At 55.6% G+C, this 13,820-nt stretch overlaps 3 protein-coding genes and 1 non-coding gene across 4 annotated transcripts; 2 read left to right on the plus strand and 2 right to left on the minus strand.

Moving 5' to 3' along the window:
* Window positions 1-906: 906 nt before the first annotated feature.
* On the plus strand, window positions 907-5,729 carry B0I36DRAFT_359271 (uncharacterized protein; the record flags this gene model as incomplete). Its single annotated transcript, XM_046158106.1, has 3 exons — window positions 907-1,383; window positions 1,449-4,645; window positions 4,718-5,729. 3 exons carry the CDS (start codon window positions 907-909, stop codon window positions 5,727-5,729), a joined length of 4,686 nt encoding a protein of 1,561 aa, XP_046016718.1.
* A 3,467-nt stretch (window positions 5,730-9,196) lies between these two features.
* Window positions 9,197-10,725, plus strand: B0I36DRAFT_314405 (uncharacterized protein). The gene has a single exon (XM_046152756.1). The coding sequence runs from the start codon at window positions 9,280-9,282 to the stop codon at window positions 10,549-10,551; it is 1,272 nt and encodes a 423-aa protein (XP_046016719.1). The 5' UTR covers window positions 9,197-9,279; the 3' UTR covers window positions 10,552-10,725.
* Window positions 10,702-12,374, minus strand: B0I36DRAFT_428199 (uncharacterized protein). Its single transcript, XM_046162446.1, has 3 exons — window positions 12,174-12,374; window positions 11,939-12,074; window positions 10,702-11,826 (listed from the first exon to the last, which is right to left on the minus strand). The coding sequence occupies exons 2-3, from the start codon at window positions 12,032-12,034 to the stop codon at window positions 10,831-10,833; spliced, it is 1,092 nt and encodes a 363-aa protein (XP_046016720.1). The 5' UTR covers window positions 12,035-12,074; window positions 12,174-12,374; the 3' UTR covers window positions 10,702-10,830.
* A 301-nt stretch (window positions 12,375-12,675) lies between these two features.
* On the minus strand, window positions 12,676-12,746 carry B0I36DRAFT_t46. The gene has a single exon. It is a non-coding gene; the product is annotated as a tRNA-Gly (tRNA).
* Between the last annotated feature and the right edge of the window lie 1,074 nt (window positions 12,747-13,820).

The raw sequence follows: 13,820 nt of genomic DNA on the forward strand, positions 1-13,820 counted from the left end.
GAAGGGACGACCCATGACGGGCCACTGCCAGCGCAACGCCAATGAGCAGCGCTCCCGGACGATCCGGCCGGTGTTGGCTGGCTGGCTGAGTGAGAATGAGTGATTGAGTGAGTGACTTTGTCTGGCCAGCGGAGCGAGCGGCCACCTTGCGCATGCGCGCGCCCAGCCTGCTGCCCCTTGCCCTGCCAGCCATGCACTCTCGCCTCCGCCCGCTCTACTCAGCAGCGCCCGCGCTCCCCCTTGAGGCCAGTCCAGGAGTCCTGTCCTGTAGCCTGTGCTTACTCTCGCCGTCACTCCAAATTTCTGGCGGCGCCCCCTTCCCACTGGCTGCGGGCTCCCTTTGCTGCCAATCCTGTGCCCTTGGTTCCCTGGCGCCATCACTGTCCTCCTACACCACCCTCCGCCTCGCCAGTCGTGTCCGCGCATCACCACCACCCTCCTTCCCTCCCTCGGTCCTCACAGCTTGGTCGAGCCAGGTCGTGTCAATCGGCGCCCCGGCCGCCCTGCTCATCCTTCTCGGTCGTGCATCTACCGACACAGTTTCGCCTGCCGGCACCATCGTCCTCGCAATCAACACGACGACCCCAACGCCACACCCGAGTCCCCGTTCGGACCAACATTCCCGGACCCCAAGCGCGCGCCATTCCAGCATCTCTCAGCGTCTGTCGCCTCCAGTAGTCCCATTCAGCGTCAGCACTCGACAGTCTCTTCCGGCATTCATCATCGCGGCTCGCGCTTACCCGCCTTGCATAGCATCGTGATTACCAACACAAGAATCCCAACCAAAGGCGCTGCGCTTTTGTACTTGACCCATTAGATCACCACAGACGTCGACTTGGGCCATTCGAGGCCAGACTGGCGAGCGTCATTGGTTGAACGGGCTCTGCCCGCAACTTTCATGTCAGCATGGCGAAAGGAGAACATCAGCCGGGGTCCAACTCCAAAGACACCGGCCTTGCCAACAGGACAAGATGGGCCACGAGGAAACTCACCATCAAGAGCAGTGGCAACAAGAGGATATCTATTATGGACCGGTTGCACAAGAGGACGGGATCGACAGAGAAGAAGCGCCAGTCGGGTATGAGCCACACAACGCTTGGCGATGGACAAGAGTCGACAGTCCTGGGAGGCAGTCGCGGCGGTGATGCGTCCAGTCAGGCCCCAAACACAGATGAGGGGGAAGAGGACAGCGGGCGAAGAGTCTTCTTCAACTTGCCTCTGCCGGACGACATGAAGGATGAAGAGGGTCACCCGATCACTGTCTACACGAGGAACAAAATCCGCACGGCCAAGTACACACCGCTCTCGTTCATTCCCAAGAACCTGTGGTTTCAATTCCACAACGTGGCCAATATTTTCTTCTTATTCATGGTCATTCTTATCGTGAGTAACTCCTTCTCCCGGCAATTGTTTCCCATGGCAAAGGGCCATTATTTACACATTCACAGATATTTCCGATTTTCGGCGGGACGAATCCCGGGCTGAACGCCGTGCCAATCATTTTCATCATTGTCGTAACTGCCATCAAAGATGCCGTCGAGGACTACCGTCGAACGATCATCGATCAGGAGCTCAACAATGCCCCAGTACATCGTCTCGTTGGCTGGGATAACGTCAATGTTGAAGAGGACAATGTCTCACTATGGAGGAGGATCAAGAAGGCCACCTCGGCCTTCTTTGGCGCCATATGGCGTGCGATTCAGTCCCTTTGGACAAAGAAAGACAGCAGTGTCGGTATGCTCCGGAATTCCTCGGATCCTCGACCCTCTTTAGAGACGATGGCCACCAAGCGACACTCGATGATGTCTCCTCGGACAGACCGCACATCTTTTGTGTCAGCTCGAGAAGAGATCCAAATGACTCCTGTCCCATCTCCGCTACCCCAACAACAACAGCACGCCAACTTGCTCGAAGTGACTGAGACCAAGGATACCCGGCCGTCTTTTGAGGCTGAGGAGCCCGAGACATTAGCACGAATTGATGGTGATCTCATCAACCACAGCATCGAAGCCACCGGCAAGGCCAGATTCCATAAGGATGCATGGAAGAATCTCGTCGTAGGCGACTTCGTTCGTCTCTACAATGATGACGAGGTTCCCGCCGACATTGTCGTTTTAGCCACATCTGATTCAGATGGTGTATGCTATGTCGAGACCAAGAATCTGGATGGTGAGACGAATCTCAAGTATCGGCAGGCTCTCCGCTGCGGCCGAACAATGAAACACGCGCGCGACTGCGAACGGGCTCAATTCGTGGTGGAGAGCGAGTCCCCTCAGCCGAATCTGTACAAGTACAGCGGTGCCATCAAGTGGCAACAGCAGATCCCAGGCAAGAAGGGTCCCAAGTCCATGGAAGAGCCCATCGGCATCGACAACACACTTCTCCGCGGTTGCAACCTCCGCAACACCGACTGGATATTGGGTATCGTCATTTTCACAGGCAACGATACCAAGATCATGATGAATTCTGGCATGACGCCTAGCAAGCGCCCTCGGATCGCCCGCGAACTCAACTTCAACGTCTTTTGCAACTTTGGTATCCTCTTCGTCATGTGCATACTGTGCGCACTCGTCAATGGAGCGGCTTGGGCCAACCCGACGTCGTCTTCGCGCTGGTTCGAATATGGCGCCATCGGTGGTACTCCTGAGATGACGGGCTTCATCACATTTTGGGCTGCTCTGATTGTCTTCCAGAACTTGATCCCCATCTCACTATACATCTCGCTCGAGATTGTGCGAACATTGCAGGCCATCTTCATATATAGCGACGTCGAGATGTACTACGAGCCTATCGACTACCCTTGTGTCCCAAAGTCTTGGAATATCTCGGACGATGTCGGTCAGATCGAGTATATCTTCTCGGACAAGACCGGCACGCTTACGCAGAACGTCATGGAATTCAAAAAGGCCACAATCAACGGACAGCCATATGGTGAGGCGTACACCGAGGCCCAGGCTGGAATGCAACGGCGCTTAGGCATTGATGTCGAGAAAGAGTCTGCCAAGGCCCGCCGGGAGATTGAAGCAGGCAAGGTACATGCTCTTGAAGGCCTACGGCGACTCCACGATAACCCCTATTTGCACGACGAGGACATTACCTTCATTGCGCCGGATTTCGTAGACGACCTGCAGGGCATCTCCGGAGATGAGCAGAAAGAAGCCAACTACCACTTTATGCTCGCCCTCGCTCTTTGTCACACCGTCATCGCTGAGCATGTTTCCGGGGAGAAGCCAAAGGTCGAGTTCAAGGCCCAATCTCCCGACGAAGCAGCACTTGTCGCCACGGCCCGCGATATGGGCTTCGTCGTACTTGGCTCTACTACCGACGGCATACGGGTCAATGTAATGGGCAATGAGGTGTGCTATGAAGTGCTCAACACGATCGAATTCAACTCAACCAGGAAGCGGATGAGTACAATCGTCAAGATGCCTGACGGTCGCATCATACTGTACTGCAAGGGCGCTGACAGTATAATTTACTCTCGTCTCAAGCGCGGCGAGCAGGCCGAGCTGCGAAAGACGACTGCCGAGCACCTGGAGATGTTTGCTAGAGAGGGCCTCCGGACACTCTGCATTGCCGAACGTGTCTTATCGGAGCGCGAGTATCTCGAATGGCGCAAAGAGCACGACAAGGCTGCGACTGCTCTGCACCAGCGTGAGGAGAGACTGGAAGAAGTTGCCGACAAAATCGAGCAGGATTTGACGCTGCTCGGAGGCACTGCTATCGAAGATCGCCTCCAGGATGGTGTCCCAGACACAATCGCTCTACTGGCCGAGGGTGGCATCAAACTCTGGGTCTTGACTGGAGACAAGGTCGAGACCGCCATCAACATCGGGTTTTCCTGCAACCTACTCAACAATGACCTCGAACTCATCCATCCAAAGGTTGCCGAGGACGAGAGTGGCGCGACGCCTGACGAGGAATATCTGGGCGTGCTGGAACAGGAGCTCGACAAGTATCTGCAGCACTTTGGGCTCACTGGCAGTGATGAAGACCTCAAAGCCGCACGAAAGTCTCATGAGCCTCCGGCGGCGACTCATGCTCTGATCATCGATGGTTTCACGCTAAGATGGGTTCTCCACGATGACCTGCGTCAGAAGTTCTTGCTACTCTGCAAGCAATGCAAAGCTGTCCTCTGCTGCCGCGTTAGCCCGGCTCAGAAGGCTGCGGTCGTTGCCATGGTCAAGTCCGGGCTGGACGTCATGACTCTATCGATTGGCGACGGCGCGAATGATGTTGCCATGATCCAGGAAGCCGATGTCGGTGTCGGTATTGCTGGTGTCGAAGGTCGTCAAGCTGTCATGTCTGCTGACTACGCCATTGGCCAATTCCGCTTCCTGCAGCGCTTGGTTCTAGTCCATGGTCGCTGGTCCTACAGGAGAATGGCTGAAGCAACTGCCAGCTTCTTCTACAAGAGTATCATCTGGACGTTCACCATTTTCTGGTTTCAATGCTTCTGCAACTTCGACATCACCTATCTCATGGAGTTCACGTACATTCTCATGTTCAATCTTCTCTTCACTTCTGTCCCGCCCATCCTGCTGGGTGTCCTCGATCAGGATGTGTCCGACAAAGTGTCGCTCAAGGTCCCCCAGTTGTACCGACGAGGTATCGAGCGCCTGGAATGGACACAATCCAAGTTCTGGTAAGCGACGGGCCCTGTCTACTCCAACTCGCATAGCCTCCGTGCTTGTCTCTAACTTTTCACATTTCCCAGGTACTACATGTTGGACGGCTTCTATCAGAGTGTTCTGAACTTCTTTATCCCCTACCTGACCATTACGGGTGGTGCCATTGTCACATCGAACGGTCTTGATGTCACGGACCGCCTCCGCCTTGGCGCTTATGTCGCCCATCCGTCTGTCATCACGATCAATCTCTACATCTTGCTTAACACGTACCGATGGGATTGGCTGCAGGTCTTGGTCGTCGTCCTTAGCGACCTCTTCATATTCTTCTGGACAGGTGTCTACACTTCTTTCACGTACTCTCAGTACTTCTACAAGGCTGCCGCGCAGATCTATGGCGAGCCATCATTCTGGGCTGTGTGCATCATCACCCCAATCGCGTGTGTGGCGCCGAGATATGCCATCAAGGCTTTCCAGAAAGTCTACTGGCCCCTGGACGTTGACATTATCCGGGAGCAGGTGTCAATGGGCATGTTCAAGGATGAAGCGGATAACTCAGTTGATGAGAAGGGTCATAAGACTAGCTCGTCGGATCTGTCCGACTCTGTGAGACGTCGCCACCAACAAATGGCGAGCGTTGACGACGACCTTCGACCGATCTACCCGCCCTCCGTTGTCACCCAGTCCGGAGCCACGCACAACACACGCAGTCAGAACGGCAGCGATGGGACAAACTACACCCGCCACGACCAGTCGCTTGATCTCCCTGTTGAACAGCAGCCTGCGGATCCTGCGGTGCCCAAACCCCCGCGCCATGCCGTCAACCCCTCTGTAGACCGTATCCGGCCATCTTACGACCGCATAAGGGCGTCGATGGACCAGATACGCCCAAGCTTCGAGGCCAGCCACGACTTCACCTCGGCGGCCATGCTCAGCAGATATGAGTCGTCGCACTCGACGGGGCCGCCTCCTCAGGGGATCGTCGGCAAGATCAGGCGCCGGACTCGAGGCAAGTCCTTCAAGTCGCCATTCAACGCGTTCCACCACAAAGACCACGACGCGCCCCATCCTCCGCCCACCCCGAAGCACGATGAGACATAAAGAAAAAAACGTCGTTTTCTGTCTGCGATTCCCTTGTATCACTCACCTTACTGAGTCGTTACCGCGTGGCTTGGTTTTTTTTCCATCATGATATCCCCCACGCCGCCAACGACATGTCGCAGTCTCTGTTCATTTGAGCAGCAAGCGTCCTGATTATTGAGTCGGGCCCTTGGCATGCTGCTCCCACTCATCGGCCTGTATCCGTGCATTTACACATCTACTTTCCCTGGCCTGGGGTCTTTGGTTTTTCGATGTTTTTCCGTTCTTGGCTTTTCTGTCGCGCGTACATAAGGAGGCGTTTGGGCGTATATGAGAACATTGCATTAGATGGAGCAGTTGACTAGGCGCAGCATCAGAACGACGGATGATCAGAAAAGACTCGTTTGAAATAATGCCATCGTCCTCTCGATGCGACTTTGCGTGTTGGGATTGTCCAGGTTTAGTAGCCCCTGCAAAATCCCAATGGCAGGCAACTTGTGACGTACCCTCGATGGAGACCACATATTCCAATTCTCATCCCGTATATACATAGAATACTAGTCTATTGCCATACCAACGCACAGTCCTTTGAAACCAATCTCCCTCCACGTGCTTGTGTGCAATCTTGTATCGGAATGTGACGGTGCAATGCACTCAACCACCTAGTGTTTTCCGCGCGCGAGAGCGGGCCTTTTGGAAGTGCCTCCCACCACGGTGGAAGAGGGGCGATTCATAAAGATGAACCAAAGGTCTCGTCCGCAAAGGAGTATCTAGACGATAGCCATAGGGGCGTGCGGACGCAAGGGCTCATGCGAGCAATACGCACACACCACACATACACATATATATATATACACACACATGCATGTACACACGTGGTCGGTCCTCACATACACTTGATTTTGAGCTATCTATGAAGCAGTCTGATATACCAGGTATCGGCAAAAGACGAGAAGAAGTTCTGTAAGTGTTTTTTTGTTTTTTTGTGTTTTTTTGGTAGAGGCTTGAGAACCGGGCCTGCGCTTTGGCAATGGTTTGGCAGCTATGCGTGGGTACACTTCCGCACCAGCGAGAAGAGGGTGGGTGGTTTAAAATTGGTTGGAGAAAAAGAGAAGGGAGCGAGTGGGTATGAAGTGAAGAAGATGCCCCCATCGTTTGTCGTTGCTCTGTTGTCGTTGGCTTTGGGGGGCAAGCAAAGGAGCTGGAAGACGGAGGAACGATGGGGAGCTGGAAGCCTCTGGGTTTTTTTCTGGGTTATGAAGGGGGGGTGTTTATGTGTTGTGACGTTATGGGGGAACGGAGGGAGGGTGGTTTCCGCATAGGGGAGTTGTGTGTGTGCGTGTGCGTATCTTGTGACGTGGCGACTGGCGAAGCCTCAGCGGCTGAAGGATGTAATTAGTGTGGTGGTGGTTTGGGATGGACTATCTGATCCATTTTCATTTAGTTGTTTGCAATTTTCGGCCTATAGACATGGGGCGACATCTACTTACAGAAGGGAAAAAACAAAACAAAAGGAAAATCTAGCCAGTGGGCCACACGGCTAAGGGAAGGAGCGTGAGTATCCTCTTTGACCAATGACCATTTGTTAGAACACCAGGGTTATGCCTGATCTTGTACTTGAAAAATAAGATCAAGAACTGACCACCGAAAACATGAGCCTTTGGACGCATCTTGCAGGGGGTGCTTTATTTGGTCTCGCCAGACGAGGAACCCCCTCCAGTAGTGCCTTGGGTGGCATCACTGGACGAGGTGGAGGAGCCAGATGTGCCGGATCCGCCGGCGGGCAAGCCCTTGATAATGCCACCCACGGCAACATAGCACGAGTCGTTTTTCTCTGACATATCGTCGTCACCGAGACCGAGGTGATGGAACGCCATGTGTTGCTCTGAGATCGGCGGGGGATTGAGTCGAGGTTGAGCGAGTGAAGATGAGGGGAATGGTGTGTGATGAATGATAGTTGTGGTCTGGTAGTTCGCAAGAGACACACTTGAGCTTGGCGTCGGCAACACTTATACTCGAAAACATGGCTCCGTGTGATGAGATGGGTGACTGAGTAGGCAGTATCGGAAAACCAACCATGGAGCTGTATGGACTGGTCTTGACGGTACTCGTAGGGCTTGCGAGGCAGGGAACCAGCGTCGTTCGTCCATTCCTGAATGACGATTGGCTGAGGCAGTGGTACTCAGCAACAAGGCGGCAGGACACAGGTCAGCGTGGTCCTTAGGGCAGGATGAAGTACCTGCATTGTTTCGGTGGCTCGCCTTTGCTATCATGAAGCTGCGTGCTCGTGGGCTATTTCTTGGGCCAGAGTTGTGATGGCGGGTAACAGCGCTGGACCGCGTGGAGACCTGCGACTTCCTAATCGGGTAATACTCTGTGTTGGGGCGGCGACAGGGGTTCGCAGAGAGCAGAGAGCAGCGAGTAGCGACTTGCGGCCTCTGAGTGGCTGTGGCCGGGTTCGACGCAGGGCGATTACTGCTAAGGGTGCTGGGCGGTGCCGATCACACCAGACGACGGACGGGCACATGGATGCGCCCAACTGTCTGGGTCAGCCTTATTGCCTTGTGGTATTCTAGGATATAGTATGTATGCTGCTGCTGCTGCTGCTGCAATATGCAGACACACACATACACACCGGGCAGGCAGTCAGTCAGTTAGTGATAAAGCTCCCTGCCCAAACTGCACTTCTCGTTTGGTGTGTCCAGCGCCGCCATTGGCCAGTTCGTACACGCCGGGAAGCTTAGCATTGTCCGTCTCGTGATGCCGCAACTCGGGCATCTGCAGGACGGCCCTCAAGTCGACATCTGCAGGGACTCGCCAGCCAGGGTCTCGGAGAAAAACCACGTTCCCAACGTCAATAGTATGATACAGTCGTACGAGCAGATTCAAGGCGGCAGCCACCATCAAAGAGACGCCCGCAACAAAACAAGGTCTATCATCCCTCTGCGGAGACTCTTGCGTGAGCTATCTGGTTACCAAGTCTCGTGACTACACCAAACCATGGACCACATTGCATGTCGAACAGTGCAAGGAAGAGACTCTGACTACAACAGTCATCGCCGAGACAGGCAAACAAAGGTACAGGTGCAGACATTACAGCACGCAGGCCACACGCCGAGCCCTTCTGTCTAGAATCCATTTGCTAGCAGCTGCTTTGGTCGAGGGAACCGGCTGTGGCGCATCCGTGTTGGCTGTCAGCAGTAGTGCCGCCAAGATATTACAATTACGGCAACGAGCAAGACAAGGTGCGCTACTTGGTCAACATGGCAAGCACAGCCCGCTGACAAGAGCAACCACATCAGATCGTAAACAGTACACATGCATCAATCCCTCGAGGTAGTCGGGACCATTCCGTGTATTATGTAGCACTGCCCGGCTCTACACTGGGTTGATTCGTTAGGTAGGACTGCCTGCAGCCCCTCTCACAACGCAACCTCGACTCGACACTCTGGCCGTGGTTATCGATAAGAATTTCCTGCGGCGGGCAGGCTCTCTCCTCCGCCTCTTGAGTCGGGGTCCAGCATCTCGACATCTTCACACCTCGAACCACCAGCGCCGACCTGTGGCAGCCATGACACCACCACTGCGCATCGCCATGCGGCTGGCCACCCCAGCCAGCCCTGCCTTCCTCTGCACCACCACATCCCGCCTCGCAGCGGCAGCCACTGCACGATCAATAACAACCAGGCGGATGCCCACGACGACAACAACAGCGACAACGGCAGCAGCCATCCACACAACGCCCGCCTCGCCCGCTACCGTCTCGCCCATCCACGGTACCGGGCCCCCGCCCGAAGCCCCCAAGCCCGCCGCCGACAGCGCCGAGGCCCGCCTCGAGCGCCGCAAGCAGCAGGCCGCCCTGCTCCAGAGGGCCCAGGACATGCGCGACGCCGCCGCCAGCTCGAACCCGCAGGCCGCCATCTCGCCCCTCAAGACGGCCCGGACAAAGACGACCAACCTCCTCCGCAAGCGCTTCTGGAAGGACGTCCACGTCCGCGAGGTCGACGGCGCCTACGAGGTGCACCTCGACGCCCGCCCCTTGCGCCGGCCCGACAGCAAGGAGGTCGTGCGGCTGCCTCTGAGCAAGCCCCTCCTCGCCACCGCGCTCGCCGTCGAGTGGGACATGCTCGTCTCCGCCCAGCAGGCGACCCGGCAGCACCTGATCCCGCTGACCAGCCTCGTGTGCCGCGCGCTCGACATTGCCGACGATGACAGGAAGACCGGCTCCGGCTCCGGCTCCGGCGCGCCCAGCATCCGCGCGGCAATCGCAAGGACCGTCCTGCGCTACTTTGACACCGACACGCTGCTGTGCTGGGCGCCACCGCCCAAGGCGGACGACACACCCGGCCCGGATGGCCTGAGCCTGCGGGACACGCAGAAGAAGGCCGCCGAGGAGGTCATCGGCTTCCTCAACAGCCGCGTGTGGCCCGGCGTGGAGCTTGAGCCGGTCCTGGACGAGGAGACCATCATGCCGCGCCGGCAGTCGCCCATGACGAGGCAGATTGTCGAGGGGTGGGTCATGGGCCTCAACTCGTGGGAGCTAGCAGGGCTGGAGAGGGGCGTGCTCGCGGGCAAGGGCCTCCTGGGCGCCGCCAGGCTAGTCGCCGAGTGGAGCGACGGCGGCGTCGGTGCTGCTGCTGCAGCTGCAGCTGCCGAAGCGAAGGAGGACGCCTCGAGACCACGATATGGCGTCGAGGAGGCGGTCAGGAATGCCAGCATCGAGGTCCGGTGGCAGACTGGCCGCTGGGGCGAGGTTGAGGACACGCACGATGTGGAGAAGGAGGACCTTGCGAGACAGTTTGGCAGCGTCGTCCTGCTTGTTGGCGGCGCGGGCTCCAAGTGATTCGTCTCGCACTGCTCGGAATGCAAGGACGTTTGAGAAAGGTACCTTTCTGACACACAATGTTCCATGTATAAAGTGTACCATCATATATTCATATAGTGTATCACCAGACGCATATTCCGCATACAGTGTCGACCGATCATGTTGTGTGTGTGTGTGTGTGTGTGTGTGTGTCTTGGTCTCTCTCTCAACAAGCGAAGACAGGGCGGGGCATGCTAACAACCACCTGGACTGTGTTGACCAGAGCAAAAGAACAGTGTTTGAACGAGCCGAAAGTGTTTAACGACCTCCACCACCAGCCATTTCGGCATCACTGAGAATCTGCTCCAGGCTCAGCCACTCATACGGACCCAGCTCGATGCCCATCGCGAGCTCCTTGTCCCCGGGCGTCCGCACGGCCGAGCACGTCATGAAGTCGGGCCCCAGCGAGCGGAGACACACATTGGCGTCCTCGACCTTCTCCCCGGCGAGCAGTATCTCGCAGTCCCGCCGGATCTGCCCCGCGGGCTGTCCCACCTGCGTGGTGCTGCCAGCCGCCGCTCTCTCGGGGGCCCGGAAGTCCTTGAACTCAAGATCGTTGAGCCAGCTCGCGAGCAGGGCGTCGCCGGTCATCTTGACGTAGGCCTCGCGGTAGCACCAGAGGGCGTAGAAGGCGCGGAGCTTGGCGTCGATGGCCCCCGGGGTCATGGCACTGGCATTCGCGCTGGCGCTGGCTCCATAATCATCATCGTCGTCGTCATCATAAGCGGCAGAAGCAAGCAGGAGATTTCCGTGCTTGAGATGCTCGGTCTCGGCCCGGCCAAAGACGTCTGCGTGCATGTCGACGAACTCGGACCACCCCTTTTCGCGGATCATCTTGTGATCGCGGTCCCGGCGCTCGCTGGTGCAGACAATGTCGGTGCCGACGTCGATCTGCGTGTCACCAAAGTCGTCACCCTCACCCTCACCGTTGCCACTGCGAGGGCGGTTTGTCGCGACGATGAGGGACACGAGGCCGGCCTGGTGGCTGACGTTGAAGAAGACTGGCTGCTGCTGCTGCTGCTGCTGCTGTTTTTCTCCGCCCCTGTTGTCGGCCGGGGAGCTCCTGAGGAAGATTGGCTTCCCCCGCTCGTCGCGGCCCAGCTGAGTCTGGGACCACGGGATGCTGCATGTCGTGGCGACGACCCAGTGCTTGAGCAGGTGCGAGACCAGCGCCATCTTGGCGTCGGCGACAAAGTAGAACCTCAACACTTTGGCTCTCTCGTCGCCCGTCAGGAGGTCGAGAGCTCTTGTGGCCTTTTGGGGGGGAAAAGATTGACAAGAGATTGGTCAGTCCTTGCTTTTAGATATGAAGCGGCGGGGGGGAAGGTGTCCAGGAAAGAAAGGACAGCAGAGCCTCAATTCTTACGACATGCTCGAGGTCTTTTGTCTTGGTGGCCTCTGTCCACAGCTCTCGGGTATCGACGAGATACTGGAGTATCTGTATGTTGGATCCGGTCGCCATGATTGCGGGGTTGACTTGTGTGCCTGGGAGCAACTGGCCGCTATAAATCCGTCAATGAGAGACTCTTGAGCTGGTGCTGTGTACCGAAAAGAATTGGTGATGGAACAATGTATTCAGCAGACAGGCAGATGGTGCTTACGCTATCTCGGAATGTCTCAGAACACTCACTCAGTCACTACCCGATCGTCGTGGAGCCTCCTTTACATTATTTGTACGGTTATTGTTCTACTTCAGACCAAGACGCCATAAAAAAAAGGCTTGGGCGTTCCGGGATTTACGTTTCAACTGACTGTTTGGAAACAATCTCCATGAGCTGTTTCCCATACAAAATGGAGGTGGGCAGTTGCCTTCTCTTCAAAAGACATACAGCAAGTCTACGTTACGTTTGTCAGAGGAGCTGGTGGGGCGGGCGGGGCAAGTGCAAGAATGTAAAGACGTTTCCCCGTTTTGATGGTGAGTCCTGTAATACAGACAGTTCAAACAGCAAGAACATCAACAAGCAATAATGAATTCCAACAAGAAGAACAAATACAAGTCAGTCAGTCGACAGAGATTGGAAAGACGAGTGAGTGAGTGAGTGACTGGCAAAAATGGAGGGCAGCGCCACAGAACATATTGATGTGAGCACGCACCAGCAAAAATGCATCAGCCGTGAATCGAACACGGGGCCCATCGATGGCAACGATGGATTTTACCACTAAACCACTGATGCTATGATCAACAGAACCTTTAGAATGCTTTATAAATAGTTCTATGCGGAATGGCTGCAAAGTGACTTGGAATAATTTGACAGACTTGTTGTGTGCATTGCGGTACACCACAACGACATCTATGATATATCCATTATTTAAGCGATCTCTAAAGATGTCACGATTCTACCACTACTAGTTAGTTCTTAGCGGGACTGGCTTAAGTTTCCGTTCTGCTATAATATAGCGTAAGCAATAGCACACTCAAGGTCGAATACGTAGTCTCCGGAGTTTGTCAGTTACGTGTCTCTGAGAAGAGATATTAGTCCTCTATGAGCCTCTCGAACCTCTCTGACCTCTCTGGTCTATTAAGCCTGCTAGTCTCAAGAGATCCCTCAGGCGTCCCAAACCTCTTTGACCTCCCTTCCCTCTTCGTGCGAGGCATGGCCGCCGTGAGATGAACACGCCCGCCTACGCCTTTGCCAACAACGGTCTATCGAAACCAAGGCATGCCGCGGCTTTGCCGAACAGAATGGTCTTGGACGGGGACAGCATCACGCGCATGAAGTGGATCCGTGCAAAGTAATGGTTGGACAGCCACTCGAACAGATGCTCGACGCTCCTGCCCGATGCGTTATGATCGTCAACAAACTGGTCAAAGGAGATGCCCCATTCCGGGTGATATGCCACCATAGTCGGAATGCCAACTGGATGGCTCGGTGCAGTGAGGACGCCCTGTGATGCCTCGGTGATAAGCTGTCGTGCCTCGACGATGTCAGCCGGGGTGACGTCAGGTAGGGTGCCGACGATAGCGGTTGCCTGTTGCCGTGCCGCGACGAGGGCGGTTCCTTAAGGCGCTATAGTAGCTATGATGCTCGTCGTGACCACTACTGTACTGGGCAATGGACTACGGTAGTAATAATGGTAAGAGGGGAGTGTATGGTAATGCTACGTGACGCCTATGATGATGCTAGGAAGTGAGGTGATGATGAAGTAATTTGAGGTGAGATGCGCCGTAGTCACACCGATGTTGGAGATACTTATATTCACTATCGTGCCGTCGACGACGATATGAGATGGCGAAGAGGTGAGCGCGT

The sequence above is a fragment of the Microdochium trichocladiopsis genome (genome assembly GCF_020744255.1).
Source record: "Microdochium trichocladiopsis strain MPI-CAGE-CH-0230 chromosome Unknown B0I36scaffold_2, whole genome shotgun sequence".
NCBI classification, from domain to species: Eukaryota; Fungi; Ascomycota; class Sordariomycetes; order Xylariales; family Microdochiaceae; genus Microdochium; species Microdochium trichocladiopsis.